We start from the raw sequence: 18,818 nt of genomic DNA on the forward strand, positions 1-18,818 counted from the left end.
GAATAGCTACCACCTTTCATCCCAGCAGCGACTTCTTTTCATTTCACACCTGTGCATCTTGCCATATGTTATTCCTTATGCACCGACTATAGATTCAATAAATGAAGGAACAATATGATGTCATCTCTGATACCGTCAGGGAGTATTAATGAAAATAGTAATTTCTTGTTTGCTGAGAGGGGCTCCAGTGGGAGTCCTAACTTGTGATTAAAGGAACTAGTTAAAAACAACTTATAAAGCTGGATTAGATACATGATCTCCTATTATGTTCCCTTTAGCTGACAACTCTCTGAGAGAAGGGGGGTCTGGATTATTCTGGGTAACGTCAGAATTGGCTGGAGTGTTTTCTGACTGTTAGGTTTAGTTGGTGTCATGAATGATTTTAATCAGATTTAAATCGTGGCAAACATCACAGGCTTAAAGGATTTTAGCTTTATTGTTGGAGATTTACTTAGAAGCAATTTGGATTTTCAGTCATGAGCCTGCAATGCAAATTTGTTCATGATGACATTCACAGGACCCTAAATCTCAGGAACGGACCTTGTGTTTCAATACAACACAAATCCATATAGGAAAGGTCCAATGCTCTTTGAAGTGAGCCAAGGACTCCAACATTTTGTTGAGCTCTGTCTGATGTTTTTCTTTAGAGACACTGTATTTTGGCTCCTTTTCACTATATTGATTTCCAACAGATGAGTAGCAAGAAAACTACACATTTGTCATTTCAAAATGCTCTCTTGCTTAAGATACAGCAAAATAACATAGGTATTTTTGCACTGATCTATCTATCTATATATATATATTTTTTTTTTTTCTTCCTTACCATTCACCTGGATCCAGCCCAAAAGTCAATCCGGATGTGGTCTAACCCTGTCTCCATTCTTGCTTCTGAGGCTATTAGTTCACACTGCTTGAACTCCTGGTGGTCAATATTTGTGTTTGCTATATTACTCTGCTTGAAAGCTGGGAATGTGCTGTCTCTTGGGCCAGTGTTGTTTGATCTGTGATTCATCCAGACCAGTACATAGATTTTGGAGAGGACGATGCCTATGTACATTGTCTCTAACTCCATATAGTCCTGACACTGCCTGCAAGTCCGGTCTTTAAGTGGTTGTGTGTTATGTTGTGGCAAAGGATACCTTGCATGAAAATCTGTGTTCAGACGGTTTTGTGAAATGTGTTCGACTTAGCTTGAAGGACTGGTATAGTGTAAGAGAGGGAGCCTGGAACCAGTAGCTTACCAGTTTGAGTCCAGCCAGGGTCACTAGTGATTAAATGCTATCGCCTCCTGATAGCTGTTCTTTGGCCTATGTGAAAGGGTTGGTGTTCTCAATGCAGCTTCACATGTGCTGATGGTCCCCACCCACCCACCCACAAAGTAACAAATGATCTTTCTGGGCTCCCTTGTTGGCATTCTCAGCGGAGGCGCTGAGCCTGGGAAATGAATGAACATTTCGTGTGTAGAGGATGGGTCCTCCAGAACCAGGTGGAGGCACTTTGCCGGCATGATGTGGGGAAGCTCATTCCACCCCACCACCGCCTGTGCAGTAGAAAATGACAAATCTTCCATCTTCAGGGGCAAATGATACATTTCCCTTTGTTATATGTTATACGCAGTGGTGTTGATGCTGTGTTGGTCCCAGAATATTAGAGAGGCCAGGTGGGTGAGGTAGTATCCTTTAGAAGTTGGTCCAATAAAAGAGATTACCTCACCCATCTTACCTTTCCCTTTATCAATAACATGTCAATTTTTCCCTAAAATCTTGTCTGAAAATAGCCTCTGTGTGCATGCAGTCTCTCCCCTCACCGCCCCTCCTGTCTTCCATTTTATATTTCAGCTAAAACCACAGACATGCCATTTCAGGCTGCTCCAGTACTGATCTGTACATTAATAATGACGTTATCCCTTGGAAGGTCCACTGAGATGTCCCTAACATGGCATCTCAATCACCTTCCAAGATATCTCTTCCTGCAGTGATTTAGCCATTCAAGTGCTAATTGCCTCTGATTAAGTCAATCATTTGCAGAGTGAGTGGGTTAATTGGGTATAGTGGAAGCAATCAATTTAATCAGCAGCTTGGTTCCATAGCTGAGGCGCTACAATGCAGCAGGACAATAATTGGTTTATTAGCTCCTGGAAGGCAGCAAAGACAGATTTGATGGCAATGGGAAACTCTTTTCTGTTTAAAATGGCCTTCAGGAAAGATAATTTGCATATTAAGTGATTGTTAGGAAAGGACTGATTCGTTAAAAGACTGGAAATTCTTGCGTTTGAAATATGTGCCTGCATAAGAAACCATTTGGTGCTAGTGCGTGGAGACCTGGGCCTTGGCAGCCAGTTACAATGTGAAGAATATGTGTTCTGTCTCCAAGGAGACTGGTTGTTTCAAATATCGGAGTGATCCTGACGGGTGCCAGAATGACAGAACTAGCAATGGAAGATTCATGTTTGGTCACAAAAAGGCGATGGCACAAGTAGCCGCAGTGCCTCCCACTGGCCTGACGAGCGTGCCTCCGCCTGATTCTTCAGGTACCACGTAAGCGGGCGAAAGGGTAATTCAGTGTCCATGCTCACTCTGCGTTTACTTGTTTGCCTTTCTGGCGAGACTCTCATTTTATACAGGCCACTGAACAACCTCAGCTGGTAACAACTATCAGTTGCAACCGACCTGATCCAGATATGGACCAGTGACCTAGAGGCAAAATCTCTCGTTAGCAAGTCCCTGAGCCACTCACTCCCTCTTAATTGACCTGCAGTTGCTGACATCTACACACCAGTAAACACTTACCTGGTAAAAAGAAAAGGAGGACTTGTGGCACCTCAGAGACTAACAAATTTATCTGAGCAGAAGCTTTCGTGAGCTACAGCTCACTTCATCGGTACCTGGTAGTAAGTGCATTTGTTCCAAGAAATGACTGTGTAATTATTTGTAAGACGCTGTGCAGCCTAAACTCTTCAGCACCACTACAGTCAGGGAAGAAAGAGCTGGAGACATTCAGTGGTAGATGAAGAGTGCATTTAGGGCCTTATACCGCAAACCCTTGTTTAGATAATTAGTCCTTCGTAACTGAACTAGTCCCATTGACTTATGTAGGGCTACCCCTGTGAGTCGGCGTTGCAGGTTGGCCTGGTCGAAAAATGGAATTTCTGCTTCTTGGGAAATTCTGACATTCAACATTTGTTTTCATTCTGAATCAGTAAGGGAAAGGGGTTTAGTTTTTCAAATCTAATAGCTTCCCCTGTAAAATGCTCTGCTTTTAGGAAAGCCCCTCCCTGCCCCCATTCTGCAGCCAGTATATTAAATGCCTTCCCGTAACTGTTTTCAGGATCTTTCAGACAGAGACATTCAAATCAGAGCCTCTTGCTGACATATTTAGTTTGCCTAGGGAACCTGGATGAGTTCGTGTTCAGTTCAAGTCCAAGTGAATGTTTTTTCTACTTATCGGTGTTGACAGGGGTACAGACTCTCATTTTGGGCAGGACAGAGAAGTAATTCCTAAGGACGTTGCCCTAAAGGAAGGCAGAGAGAAATGAAGCAAGCAATGTGCTTATGAAAATCCATGCCAGTGCATAAAGGGAAGTAGCAGCAACGGCTTTACAGCAACTAGGGTTCTCAGGACAAATTTTTTGGTGGCCTCAGAGAGCGGCCACCAACTCTTGCTGGTGGCCACTCTCACGCTTTCCCCTAAAACACATAATTAGCTTTAGGAAAAGCGAATAAATCTGCACATAGACACATCCAAATCATTGTCATTTATTTATTGCTAGCTAGTAAGTCCGTTGTGACAAGTGATATTAACAAACATACAAGTATCACTTTTCACAGCGCACTTACTCAGCCCTGCCAAGCCTGGGGACAAATTAATTAAGGCCTGGATGGGGGCCAGGGGAAGCATCGGGGAGGCTAGAGCCTTGGGCCTGTTGCCGTGCAGCCGGAGCCCAGGACTGGTGCCCGAAGCCCCGCGGCCAGAGCCTGCCACCTCGCTACCCCAGGGCTGAACCCCAAAGCCTGAGCCCCACCGCCCCGGGAAGGTGGGGAACTCACTGGGTGCCTGCTCCTCCAGTGTTGTGCCCCAGGTGTCTCCAAAGGGGGGCAGGGCCCAACCCGCTGCTGGTGGCCCCAGCAACCAGCACCAAGGCAGGGCAACCAGGAGCAACAGGGAGGGGGAGGGGACACTACTTTGCCCTCCCCCCCTTCCCCAGCCCAGGAGGCTGTGGCCGCAAGAAAAGTCCCTGGTGGCCACATTGGAGAACCACTGAACTAGACACCGAGCCAACTTGGGCTCGGGCTGCGGCGGGGCTGTTTCATTGCTGTGTAGACTTCAGCCTGAGCTCTGGGACCCTCCCACCTCAGCGGTCCTAGAGTCTGGGCTCCAGCCCGAGCCCGGAAGTCTACACAGCAATGACACAGCCCTGCAGCCCGAGCTCCGCAAGCCCAAGTCAGCTGGCATGGGCCAGCCGCAGGTCGGTGTCTAGGTGCCACGTAGACATACGTGTCTTGTAGCAGGGGGGTTCGTTCTGGAGACATCCTCCAGGTGAACTGCAGAAAAATATCACACAGTTCCGTTTAACGGATACTCAGGAGGTAATGCAGATAACACAATGCACCATGAAGTGATTAAAAACTGGAGATCATAATATTAAAAATCCATGTGTAGTAGGATGGCTGGGAGATCTGGGTCCTAAATCTGGCTCTGCCACTGAATCAATGTGTGACTCTGGCAAGTCACCAAATCTCTCTGTGCCTCAGTTTATATATATATATAATTTCTATAAAATGGGGATAACACCAATCTCCCAGAGGCAAGTGTGAGGTATAATTCACAAATATGTGATGCTTTTTGAGATCCCCCTAGGGACAATACTGTGGAAGTCCAGAGTATTAGTATTATTTATTCTTTAATAACAAAACCAAAGACGAAGAATATGTTTCTGTGAAGGAGCGAGTAGATTTAACAGAGAACAACTAATGTGTCCACTACCCAAGATACTACTCAAATATTTATAATTTTCCACTAAAATAAATGAAATAAAATTAAAACAAAATTCAGCCTACGGCTGCTTCATGGGCTACAAAAGACGTGTGTGCTGAATACAACATGGGGAGCCAGACCAGGCTGAGCTCTGATCCTCACTGTGCCACCTTCAGCAAGTCACTTGAGCTCTGTGTGCCTAAGTATTCCTGTCTGTAAAATGGGGGTAATAATGCTGCCATACTTTTCTACTTTACCAACGGGGTGCGGGGATTGGTGGCTAATGTAGCACACTGATGATCTGAAGTGCTGCCTAGGGGCGAAGCATTGTTTTTGTTCTGAGGGAATCAGCATAAAATCACAGTGACCCTTCTAAGCTCTTAACCAGGATAACGAAGCCTTGATACTACCTGACCTTAACTACCTGCACATTGAGACTGTGTCCCCACACAGTTAGCGCCTGGTTAGCGCCTGGTCTTTTGGGCAAGTCCTGCACCTCACAGGATTTTGCCCCTGCAGGGAAATCCTGCCCCTTCCTCTGCAGTTATGGAGAGGCGCCTGGCAGTGGAACCAGTGCCTGTTGGCTACCAGTATGGTGGGCAGTATATTGGGGGGTGGCACAGAAGGAGTGTGCACCTTCGGCATGGCACAGAGCCCCTGTGGGGGATGGTGGGGATGGGCAGAGTCAGGGAAGAGGATCACTTTGTGCTGGAGGGGAGGTGTGTGTTGGGGCCTAGGAGTGCTACCTCAGCCAGCAAGGTGTGATCGCCTCCCCAGAGCAGCTCTGCCACCTCGGGGGGGACTTCCTCCCAAGATGGTACCAACAGGCATTGGGAAGCTTGTTGTGGAAGTTTGGCTTGTAGGGAAGGAGGACTGTGAAGCCTCCAGTGGTTGAGATCATCATCATCTAAACTTCTAGATCTTTGTCTGAACTGCAATACTTCCAGGCAGCCCTGGAAGCTGAGAGCCCAGAGGCCCCCGGCCGTCCTTTATCCCGGACAAAACATCTGAAATGTTGGCAACTCTGAAAACCTGGAGGTGAGATTTTAAAGGGGGAAAAAAAATGCTTCCCTGCTATGCTTTGTTGACTTTGACATTGGTCACTGTGTCAGGCAGGTATCAGATGTTCTTCCTGTTCACTCTCTCCTGGCAATATCCTCCCCCCCCCTCCGCCCCCAATTCAGCCTCTGGCTAGCCTGTCATGCAGCTTCTTAAGAGGTGTTCTTGTTTCCCAGATGCCCCATACTGTTAAGTGCTGCTGAGATTCTGGAGCCGCCTCTCTAGTTTAAAGGGATGAATAGAAATGGCTTCTGATGTACTCTCCAATCCCTTCCATTAGCTCCATGTTGAATATTGATTTCCTCAAGGAAATACAAACACTCTAAATATCTACCCTTGATTTGAAACCACATGGCAAATCTTTGAGAATAAGCTGTATAGCATTCATTATTCAAGAGAGCAACCAACAGACACAGACCATCAGAACCCAGTACATGTTTCTGCCTCATGTGAAGCAAAACTCGCACTTTCATATCATATCAATGAGGCGTCACCTGCAGACTGTCTTCTATCAGCACCCTCAGAGGAGAAACACATTATTCCCATTCAGATCCATTGTGTACAGAGTATGTAGCATTTTCACTGATGGATACAGACTTGGCAGGTAGATGTATCCTATTAAGAAGACTTCAAAGCTTCAGTTCCTCATGAAGTCAAGTGAATTAATCTGTACCATGGTGGTGATGAGAGTCCTCTGGTGTCAATCAGTGTATTTCATGCTCACCTTGATATTCTCAGCTGTTGCAGTTGTTGGCCAGGTTGACACTAGAGCCTTTTAGCTGTTATACTAGTGGGCCACATATAGGCCAAATTAGGTGTGGGATTTTTCAGCTTGCTGCTTCTTCTCTTCTTCTTCCGACTATTCAGCTTCCTACTGACTCCCAGTTCTACTGTTTGGTGAAATGCACCCAGAGCTCCCAGGTGACTATTGAACTCAGATTTTTTGTTTTATTTTTTTCATTAAAAAATGAAAGAAAAAGACAAAAAGGGGGGGGGAGAAATGCCCCTGTAGTTTGAATTGGATTTGATGGGATAGATTCTCTGGCCCGCTCTGTCCTCCGAGGACAGGAGGCCTGTATAGGTCATTGGAAAGGACAATTTTGGTTCCAACTTGCAGTTCTGCAGAGAATATTTGTGCTTTTTTTTATTAATTCTTTGGATTCATACGTGTCTCTGTTGCTCATACTCGTGCAGTAGACAGATGTTTAACCTAAAATGGCAGAGCTTTTGCCAACACAGGAGAGAAGAAGAGAGCTGACAGGTAGAAGAATTTCACTGACCACAGACTGTAAAGACAGTAGCCCTGCTGGGGGGATGTGGTAACTGTAAAGGAAGTTGTGTAACACATCCTGGTGATCCCATGGGAGCAGGCTGACTAGAAGCATGGAGTAATGGAGCCAAATTTTGCTCTGATTTAAATTACTGTAAACGTGGATTAACTCCATTGACCATTTACATCAGTGTAACTGGGATCAGCCCTGAGGAAACAAAGAGAAACTGACGAGGAGTCCTTGTGGCACCTTAGAGACTAACAAATTTATTTGGGCATAAGCTTTCATAGGTTAGAACCCACTAAATTTGTTAGTCTCTAGGGTGCCACAAGGACTCCTCGTTATTTTTGCTGATACAGACTAACACGGCTACCACTCTGAAAAGAGAAACTAATTTATTCTAGATTTAGTGCAGGTGAACCAGGCAGAGGTGGTGGTTGGTGGGCTACACAGAGTCTGAGGAAAACCAGTGAGCAGGATTTTGACTGTAAAAAGTTAGTGAGGGGTTGGACACTGAGAGGTGGTGAGCAGCTCCTCGAGAGACTTGCTCTGCTGTGGTCTGAGGGACCAGCTGAGACCTGCAGAATGGCTGGCATCAGGCTAGTGAGTCCGTGGGACTTGTGGCACTTGGCAGTATTTAGGTTCAACTGACCTCAGGTAACAGGGATTGTACAGTGCTGTGTATGAGTGGGTACTGGCTCCAAGGAAGGATCCTTTCTGTTACACACCTGCTTCCATAGGCGCCAACTCCATGAGTGCTCCAGCCCCGGAGCACCCATGGGGAAATATAATAGTGGCTGCTCAGCACCCACCAGCCACCTGCCGACCAGCTATTCAGTGGCGGGTTGGGTGGGAAGAGGCAGAGCGAGGGTGGGGTCCACTCAGGGGAGGAGGTGGAGTGGGGGTGGGAAGAGGCGGAGTAAGGGTGGGGCCTTGGGGAGGGGGCGGAGCAGGGACAGGAAGAGGCAGAGCAAAGGTGGGGTCTTGGGGGAAGAGGCGGAGTGGGGGTGGAGCACCCACCCAGAAAAATGAAAGTCGGCGGCTGTGCATGCTTCATAGCTGTGTGTGTGTGTGGCTGTGCACAATCTGTACTAATTTTAAATGATAGGACTGTCAATAATGTATTATGGGATATCCCTAGAGACTGGTGAAAATGCAAGTGCTCTTTCCTGAGTGGTAGCACACATCTGTACCTATTGGCAGCCAAAGGGGTTGTCGGGGAAGGTACGACGGGGCCCAGCATTTTAAAAAGGAAACCCGCTCCACTATCTGACCCCGATAGAGGGACAAGGAAAAGAAAGCACTGCCGACAGGCTCTAAATTGTTCCATCACTTACATCTGTATCAAGTTATTGGCCCATTTACCATCCTGCATTCCAGCGGTCTGATGTGTATTTTGGATTTATGATGTGCTGTGGAGTTCACATTCGGAATTAGCAACAGCAGGGTTTTCACCATTGCATTTATTTATGCCTAACATTGATGGCTTTGATTAACACTTCAGGGAAGGTCCATTTCAGCTTTTGGGAGACCGGTTGGCCTTTGCTTTCATAAATCCAGAAGGGGTAAATATAGTCTTGAAAAAAACCCCAAAACTGTGTGATACTGGTTTACAGACTATAAACATAGGCACATTTAGGGGTTTTGTTTGTATCTTTAGCAGTAGCATATACAACTAAATTATCTTGCTTCAACCTCTCATCCATACAGAACATTTTTATGCAGCTCATACCTAGAAGGTGAATAGCACTTTTTTCCCTTTTTTGGGGGTCTGTGGTTTATATAAATTTGACATGGTGATGGACATTTACAATAACAGTCACTGGTAGAAATTTCTGAAATGCACTCCCAGGATGACATTTCTGTAAATTGCCGTTTTATAACGTGCATACAGATGATAGTCTGCCTGCTAATACTGTAGCTACTTTGCATATAGAGAAAGAGCTTAGTTACAAGTAAAAAGCATTTAATTTTTTCACTTTACAATCCTAGCTGCTGAGAGTCAATAATAAAAACTAGATAGAACAGAGAAGATAAATTGAGAGAGAGAGAGAGAAATCTCGACGGGAATATTTTTATAATTAAGATCTCAAACTGAAGGAGAGCATCAAACAGCTCAGTCAGTATTTATAGGGATTGTGTAGGAGACTGCTTGTGAAAAACAAAAAGAAAAAAAATGTTGCAAAGTAAGGACAATGCTTAAAAATATCATTTGGCTGGTTAATCTGCACATTCTGGCTATTGTGCACTGGAGAAGAGCGTGCAGTGGTGAATTGCCATTGTGTTTGCTGTTCGGGAACGCTGTGGCGGAATAAAAATCAGCCTTTTCCTGATTTGTTTTAAAAATAATCTAAGAAAACAAAACCCTTGTATTGACTTTAGTGCTGGTGAAAGCCATGTGGGGAAACAGAACAGGAGCAATATGGGTGGTGAAAGCTTCTTCTTCCAGTGATGGTCCCTATTGTATTCCACTGAGGGTTATGCGCATGCTTCCCTGTGATGTCTTGCTAAAGAATCTCAGAGCTGGATGGAGCAGCTCAAAGCGGGAGAAAGTAGTTGAGTGTCCCATGGCTCAGGTGCTGATCCAAAGTCCAATGAAGTCAGTGGAAAAGCTTGTAAGTGGGTTTTTTCCCTGTTTGTTTTTTTTAAGGTATTTGGAAATACTCCCATTGGCTTCAGTGGGCTTTGGGTATGTCCTGTTTGAGCAGACAGACAACAAAAGCAGTCAGCTATGTCCTTGTGGTTTTCTGTGTTATCAGCCACTATCCACCGGGAACTGGGTTTTATTTTTTCCTTCTGATTCCTTAGTAACGTCAACACGTGGGGCCAGATCCTGCTTGCCTCAGTTATGCTCGAAAGGGCTACTGACGCAAGCAAAATGAGCAAGGTTCATGGGGTGAGACATGCTGGTGAGGTTGGTGTTTTGGGAACCAATGAAAGAACGCAGCAGTGCTCCGAAGGCTTCCCCAGTGTCTCTGAATGCACTGTGCAGTGCGAATCCCAGACGGCCTGTCAAATCCCAGTATCAAAGAATGGTGACCTTTGAAGCACAAGATACAAAAGAAAGAGCAAGAGAGCAGAGTGAGGAAGGCACGTCTGAGGGGAAAGGTGGCTCTGTGGCCTGTCGGCTCTGTGTCTTGTAAAATGTTCATTTTTCAGCTTTTCTCTTTGAAAAACAAAACTTGTCAGCCACGATTCTCTGATTTTCTTTGCAGGGTACAGAGAAGGGCTTCTCTGGAAAAGAGGACGTGACAATGGGCAGTTCTTAAACAGAAAATTTGTGTTATCGGAACGGGAAGGTGCACTGAAGTACTTCAACAAAAATGATGTAAGCATCTGGGGCCACAGCACAGTCACCAGAGGTTTTATTCACGTGGGTTTGTCTTTGATCAAACAGTCCTCATGGTACCGTTTTGTCATAAGGAGTCACCAACTTTTCGAAGATGTCAGGTCGTTTATTCTTCTACTGCTCGAGGAACAAAAGCCCAAGGCCCAGATTTGTAAAGGTATTTAGGTATTGCTGGGCTCAGTGATGCAATGCTGAACTGATTTAGGAGCCTAAATTTCATGTTAAAAGGGGGTTTAGGCACTTAGGAGTCCAAATCCCATCAACTCTCAATGAGGGTTTGGCTCCTCAGTGCCTAAACCCCCTTTCAAAATGATATTTGGGCTCATAAATCAGTTATGCATTGCAACACTGAGCACAGCAACGTCTAAATACCTTTAGAAATCTGGGCCCACACGTATAGAGCACTACAGCTACCTGACCCCATCATCTTTGTTTTCTGAGAGGAAGAAGTTTCCCTTAGCTCTAGCTCTGCAGTGCTAGATCATAAGGATCCGCCAATCCACTCTACATCAGTTTTATGTCTGTGGCCACACTGTGGTGAGGACGATACCACGCAACAGAGGAGAGGCTGCAGCCCACTGTGGTGTTTGGATAGCAGAAGGAATTTGAAAGCCTACAGCAGCTGCAGTCCTTGGTTTGTAAACTCCAAGGGCACAGAGGGGCAGGCAGTGAAGAGTTCTCCTTTGGATTCTGAACGCTCCCTTAAAGATGATGACAAACAGTTACAAAGGAAAGTGCATCTGGTTTTTTATATTTCAGTGTCAAGCTAGGAAGTATTTGTCTTCTTCTCAGGAGTGGATCTCATCTAGTGTAAGTGAAACGTGGAGCCATTAAAAAGAAAATTACATTTGTGATGAATGGACAGGAACTTTATCATCATGCACTCACCAAGTAGAGAAATCCAGTGTGCTTTCCTGGCCTTTTTACATAAACCCAGAGGTGCCTTGCTATCCTTGTGAAAACCTGGCACCTCTGTGGGCCCCAGTCAGTAGGGAAGAGAAGCTGATTTGCCACCTGCCCCACTGCCTGCCCTTGACACATAGCTGTGCTGTATGTCTGAACAGTATTCTGTGCCAGAGGCAGCTCTGCCATTAAATGCATGATGGTGCCACTAGTCTGAATGAATGCTGGATGAAAGTATGTGGTGAGATGTGGACACTGGACATTATTTGATTTGTTTTACCCCCAAATCCTCTCGTTAGTTTCCCACACTATCCTTCCCACCCAAGTAAAACTGTTGTTAATGTCAAACCCAAGCAGTGCTGTACCCTCTCCCTCTCTCCCCCTCCCCCCAACTCCCCAATCTTGGTGCTTATCTGTAAGTACCATTGGGCCAGTTCATTTAGTGATGTCAGGAGTGACATTCAGATTCAATACTAACCTGCCGATGCATCAAAACAGCGTCACTTTTAATGCTGATCCCTCTCCCTCGCCCCTCAAGCATTATCCCTCTGCTCCCTGTAGCCTTTTTTAATGTCAGCCTTATTTCCTCAATCCTAGGCTTTGCCAGCCGTTTTGTGTGCGGGCTCAATGGTTATAAGATCTCTTGCTAACCAGCTGGGGGCAAAAGTTCCGTTAAAATAATAGTGGCTCGAACCAGCAGCAGTCTTTTCCTGGCTGATTGGTGAGCGATGGCGTCATGGAGGGGAATGGCAATGGAGGGAGCGACAGCTCTGCCGGTACTTTCTCCTCCATTCCCAGCAGCTAATTTAGAGGGGTATCGCTGTCATCATCTCTGCCACAGGCTCTATGATGCAGTCCTGGTTTGTGGGTGGGAGAAATGCAATCCTTGCCTAAAAGGAAGTGAGAGTCTCCAGTAACCCAGATGAAGTTGCTGTCGTCCACTCCAGTGGTTTAAAAGCTTCTTTCACGGTACTCAGTGTGACGCCAGCACCAACCATGGATGTGATGGGGACCATCTTGTCCACACGCTTCTGCCCTGCTTGGATTTCCCCACCACCTCACACATCCACATCGAAACCACAGTAAGGCTTCATAAGCCCAGGACTGCACACTTGTATCCACTGTGAGGTGGGGACTTACCCTCTGGTCACTGGGATACAGGAGCTCAGCTAGTCTGACCATATGCACACGGTAAAAACCAGCTGCTGTGATCCTAGATGTACTCCGCTCCCTGCCCAAAAATAATTGTGGCAGATGTCGCATCTCACTCAAGCCAGTAGTTGTAAGCCAAGTCGTGGGAAAATAAAAACCTTTCACGATGCCTGTCCAGAGAGATAGCGATGTTCATAAATCCAGGATTTTGGTTTCGGCCCATTCTTCCAGGGTCCATTTCTAGTGGGCCTGCTTGTGTATTGTGTCATGGCCTCCGTATTGGATGTCTGTCTGGCTGCCATCTCTGAGGCGTATTAGATATATTTGAAGTATTGCCTGTTCGTCAAATTCAGTGCAAGGATCTTAGGCCACCTGCAGGAGGTGGGAGCTGGTTTATTTTTCTTCTTGGCTGTAGGTGGAATGGGCTGGCATCAACATTTTTAGATTCTGCCCCCAGTTATTTTTCATCGCTGCCCTCTCACTTGTGCGAAGTAAGTGCATGTCATAGAATCATAGAATATCAGGGTTGGAAGGGACCTCAGGAGGTCATCTAGTCCAACCCCCTGCTCAAAGCAGGGCCAATCCCCAATTTTTGCCCCATCCCTAAATGGCCCCCTCAAGGATTGAACTCACAACCCTGGGTTTAGCAGGCCAATGCTCAAAGCACTGAGCTATCCCTCCCCCCCTGTGAAAAATGGAATGTTTCTTCTGTCTCTAAAGCCCAGGGATCCAAAATCATCAGCAGGCTCTCCTCTGAAAGGACACTTGGCTGTTTTGGGATAACTTTGCTCAGGACCCAAGTGGTCCATGACATGCTGTATGTGAGCCTCCTGTGAAAAATGGGTGTAATGATGCTTTCCTACTTCGTGATGGCCTTGGAGGCTTATTTCAATAAGCACTTAGAGATCTTCGCCTAGAAGGGGCCTTGGAATAGGGAGTATGAGTATTGTAAATTCACTGTTGAAGTGGCTGGGAGAAAAGATTACAAAGAATGAGAACCAGCCTCCTGGTCATTGTTTCTGTTAGAACAAAACAGATACAAACTTCTGGCCAATTTCCACCACTGAATATACATGGCTTCCAGCAAGTTTAGTGGCTGTTCCACTCTTATGCATCTAATCATAGAGTTTAAAGCACTTGGCGCCTCCAGCCAAGCATCATAAAACCAGTCTCCAGTTTGTTCCATCTTCATCATGCCAGCGCAACCCGAGAACTGCATGTTTCTCTGAATGGTCAGAAGGTGAAGCATGAAGCAGAACCGATCTGTCTAGGTATGACCTTAGACTGCACACTGAGTTATCATGCCCACCTGAAGAAGACAGCAGCTAAAGTTAATACGTGCAACAATCTTCTTAGCAAACTGGCAGGTTTGTCGTGGGGCGCTCGTGCTCCAACTTTGCAGACGTCAGCTCTTGCCACCCCGTATTCGGTGGCGGAGTCCTGCGCACCAGTCTGGAGTCGATCGTCACACACCAAACTGGTGGATACGCAGTTACATGCCACCATGCGCGTCATCTCCGGTACCCTGCATCCAACTCCACTCCCATGGCTTCAGTTCTGAGCAATATCGCTCCTCCTTATATCAGATGAGAGGTTGCTACTGGCAAGTTACTGGAGAAAGTACGTGCTAACTCAAGCCTGCTGCTGCACAATGACCTTTTTAAACCACCAGCTGCATGTTTGCCGTTACGTCATTATGCTCTCATCTGCCACTCCAGGATGTTAGGGCGGAAACGCTCTGGCAAGAGGAATGGATATCTGTTATAATCCCCAGCCAGTCCCTCATTGCTGACCCCACAATTTGCCTGCCTAGTTTTGACCTGCCCTGTCGCCAGTGGTCCCTGTTGAACGGGTTCCAGATCGGGCAAGGTCTCTGTGCAGCCAACCAGTATTGCTGGGGCCTTCGTGACAGCCCTTTGTGCAGCTTTGCCGCAACACAGACGATGACGCACATTGTTGATGAATGCCGGCCGACTCGGTTCAGCAGTGACTTAGAAGAACTGGACCACGCCACTGAAGATTCCATCGCTTGGCTAGACGACCATGCACACGCTAAACAAATAAAAGCACTTACAGGGCAAGATCTTTGACTGACGTCGGGGAGGTACTTTGATTTGCACCAGCTGAAGTTCTGACACGCGGTGCATAGGACTTTTAGGGCCTAGTTCTCCATTGTCTTACCCCAGCTGCACCCAGTTGTAAGTCAAGGGAGCTACAGCGGCATAAAACCAGTGGTACCAAGTGGAGAGTGGGGTCTTTAATCTTCAAAGGGCTTTATTCACCTTCAGTAGCTAAATCCACAGAGGGCCCCTTTGAGGCAGGTTAATTGTTAGACCTACTTCATGTGTGTGGAACCTGTGCTGCAGAGAGATGTTCAGTGAGCTACCCGGAGGGAGTCTGTGTCAGCCCTGGGATTAGTGCTCAGGAGGTCCCAGCTCCCAGACTCCTACTTAGACCTAATCCATAAAACAGATCTAACCAGAGAAATACATGATTTTCCTCCTTTGTGAGGGTTGGAAAGTGCTCTGCTGTCTCTTGCTCTGCCCAAGGACCTCCCAGTGTGGGGGCAGATAAGAGCAATGTGAGGAGTTCAGTTAAAAGCAAACAAATGTGTTTGTGTAGGAGAGAGAGCATGACCTGTGTGGAAACTGGCACTTTGTGTCCAGACAGATAGCGTGGCAATAAGAGCTTCATTGTCATTGGCAAGGGAATAATGTTCAGTCCTTCCAGGCCAGCAGTGGACTGGTCCAGGATGATTGGGATGCTAAAAGCATCCTGGCCTATTTGGTAAGTGGTCTGTATTTTTTACGTGGCTGAGCACATTTGTAATAGTGTTCAGCCAGGCAAAAATACAGGCCATTTACTAGTCCAGTGAAGATGCCAGTGGGAATCTGGAGTCAGGAGGGAGGTGATTGAGAAGGGCATGGGAGCGGGGGTTCTTGTACTAGGGAGGAGGCATTTCTGAAGTCACTGTGTTGCACAGCATCCTATCTTGTGACCTAGCTGGTTCACCCCACTTCTGGCCTGAACCTTCCCCCTTGTGCTATAATATTATACCAATTCTTCTGTATTTCCCAGAGCTGCAAAGCGCTTTCCCAGGCTGACGGCAGCCATTCATGGTGGGCTAGGAAAGTTTACTGCATCATCACCAGGCCGTTTTGTTGGCCAGCAGCCTCAATAGGGAGTGTTTATGATTACATGAACTGCACTGTGATTTGAAAGATGCTTTTCTGGTTGCTTTTCAGATGTTTATTCATTCAACTGTGTTTTCCAGGCAAAAGAACCCAAAGCAATTATGAAGATTGAACATTTAAATGCGACTTTCCAGCCTTCAAAAATAGGGAACCCACATGGACTGCAAATCACTTACTTGAAGGACAACAGCACAAGGAATATCTTTGTCTATCATGACGATGGCAAGGTGAGAGCTCCAAGTTAACGGAATAGGCTGGTTTAGGCCCCAGGGGACATGAGTGCTTCCACAGAGCCTCGTCTAAGGGATGCCCTTAGGGTGACCAGATAGCAAGTGTGAAACATTGGGACGGGGGTGGGGTAATAGGCGTCGGTATAAGACAAAGCCCCGAATATCGGGACTGTCCTTATAAAATGGGGACATCTGGTCACCCCAGCCTAGATGACGTAGTACAGCGACATGCGGTGCCCCCTTGCCCAGCGTCTTCCAAGCAATGGAACCACAGGGTTAGCGGCAATAAAAATTTTCTTTTTATTTAATAGAAAGCAAATAGAAGGGGCAGAAGAGGCAGAGCCTCCTGGGGAGGGGGAGGGGAGAAACCAGGTGGTCCCTAAATGCCTCTAAATAAATGAATGTACCGTGTAAAAGCTCAAAAGCTGGTCTCTCTCACCAGCGAGTTGGTTCAATAAAAGATATTACCTCACCCAGCTTGTCTCTCTAAATATATGTGAGATCAGCGCTGCCCATGGGCGTCACAAAATGCAGTCCTAACCCGCTTCCCTCTCAGCTGTGGGGCAGCCAGATTGGAGGGGCAGTTGCGACAGTTTGGGGGGGTGTCTGCCTCCAGTTATGAATTCCTTTGGGTTGTTGAATGCTATCTGCAATTTGAACCGTCGCTCTGGATCAGATCATCCGCTCTGCAGCAGGAGTGTGCCATGTAGTGGGGAAGCTGTGTCTCGAAAGCTGCCACAGGCTGCCATCAAGGGCCATCTACACTGAAAGGCTCTCCCCTGGTGAAACAATGGGGATGCTCCCATAGGGACAATGACTTCGAATAGACTTTCTAGGCAGAAACCAGTTGGAGGGGGGAGGGGTCTGGAATTCCCACCCTCCTCCAGCCTACGCACCCAGGGTGTTTCCCTGCTTGACCACCTGAGCTAGAGAGGCAGAGATTGTTTCAAAAGGCGTGCTCCTCCTCCAAGCCAAAGGAAGCTGTTCCCACTCCAGGAAGAGAGAGCCCAGCAGAGGAGAGGAGGCTGGAGATACCGTGCCTTCCCTCAGGACCTAACTCGGGCTCTCAAAAGGGGATGAGATCAGCCTGAGAAGGGTGGTCAGCAGTTTGTGGTTTTCCATAGATCTGTTACTCTCTTATCCTCTGTGTGTGTGTGTGTGTGTGTGAGGGGGGGGGGGGAAATCCCTTTCCTAAGCCTGTGTGCCTTGCTTTACTGCCATGTGGTCCCTGAAGGGTATAGCTAAGACCAGAGCTCCCACAGCCACGTGGTCTCTGGCAGGGAATGTGTCCAAACACCTCGGGGGCTCTGGAGGACAGAGCCTTCAGGGTCTGCACCTCAGAATGCACCTGAGACACCCAGACCAGAAGCAGGGATCCAGAGACGACAGGTAACTCTTGTTGGGGGAGGGTGACCGCCCCATCTGTCGCCTCTGGGCTGAGGAGCAGCAGCAGAGCCAGGAGTGCCAGGGCAGCAGCGAGAAGTGCCTGAGGGAGCTTCTGGTGGCAGCCAGGCTCTGCGGGCAGGGGCCAGCTCCAGGGGGCATCGCTGGCTGGCGACAGGCTCCTTCAGGGGAGAGGCAAAAATGCATCAGGTGTTTACGTATCACCCTGCCTGGGGCACGCCCAGCCGTGCAAAGGCAACCCGGCTTGGGGGGCGGGCAGGAAGGGCTGCTGGGCAGCCAGCAAGTGCCCTGGCTTTCACAGAGCTGAAAGACAGGGGCCAGGAGGCTCCCACCAGTTTCTGATCCGCCGGTTCCTGGCAGGAGGTGATGGTTTTCATGGGGGTGCGCTCCACAGATTGAAAACCTCTGTGCTAAATAGAAGACAGAAATCGGGAGGGGAGGGGCTGCATTGCCTCTGCAGTGGTCAGTCACTATCCAGACCCAGGGAGCTTAGCAGTGGATAGGATCCAGTGGTTGGCTCCCATCACTGGTGTCTTTTCAGAGAGTAGGACCAGAGTGACAGGAACCATCTCGCAACCTTATTTCCTTCCCCCAGCTACCTGGAATCCACTGGATCATAAGGCCAGCCCTGAAATGGTCATCAAATTAAAGCCCATCCATGCTTATGGATTTATTTTCCTTTGAATGTCAAGCTGCCTTTATCCTTGGACGCTGCATGAAACTAAGCAGGGACTGTCAGAATAGCACAGCAGGGTTTCACAGTACTAGCCACTCCTGCAGGAGAAGGATCACCTTGCTGCTTAACCAGTTGCTCACTATCTGTCCACACAGACATTGTAAATCCAACAGCTTTCCTAGTGGCAAGCAGTCAAGATGCAGAGCAGATTCACTCCCCAACTCATCTCCAGACAAAAAGGCCCGTGATGCTAGTAGGAAACAATGCTTCATTGATAGATCTGTAACCAAAGCGATCTCTTCCCCTGTAACAGATTCAGGGTGAGGTAATTATTGAGAACACCTTTTTGCTTCCGTGTCTCACTGTGGTGGATCTGAACTGGCTTCCTGCTTAGTTCTGACCCTCCTTGTAGGCAGCAATTAGCGCATCAGGTCAGATTAGTCAGTGGAATGGTGTGCTTCTATGGTGTTAGCTTTTCTGTCTAGCAAAGGATGGATGGACGGACGGATGGATGAAAGCAAACACCGATTCCCCATTTTTAAACGGGTAGGTCTTGGAAGGGTTGCTTGATTACGTCTGTGTACCTTGTGATTGCTTTGGTGATTT

General features: G+C 47.3%; 1 protein-coding gene across 4 annotated transcripts in view; it reads left to right on the forward strand.

Annotated features, from left to right (window-relative positions):
- Positions 1–18,818, forward strand: part of ADAP1 (ArfGAP with dual PH domains 1) — a 105,025-nt gene that overhangs the window by 64,807 nt on the left and 21,400 nt on the right. For all 4 annotated transcript variants that reach the window (XM_043523899.1, XM_007065360.4, XM_043523900.1 and 1 more), the window contains 2 exons: positions 10,520–10,632; positions 15,983–16,129. In XM_043523899.1, the coding sequence (XP_043379834.1) occupies positions 10,520–10,632; positions 15,983–16,129 (260 nt within the window). The remainder of the gene's footprint in view (positions 1–10,519; positions 10,633–15,982; positions 16,130–18,818) is intronic.

The sequence above is a fragment of the Chelonia mydas genome, chromosome 10 (genome assembly GCF_015237465.2).
Source record: "Chelonia mydas isolate rCheMyd1 chromosome 10, rCheMyd1.pri.v2, whole genome shotgun sequence".
Lineage (NCBI taxonomy): Eukaryota > Metazoa > Chordata > Testudines > Cheloniidae > Chelonia > Chelonia mydas.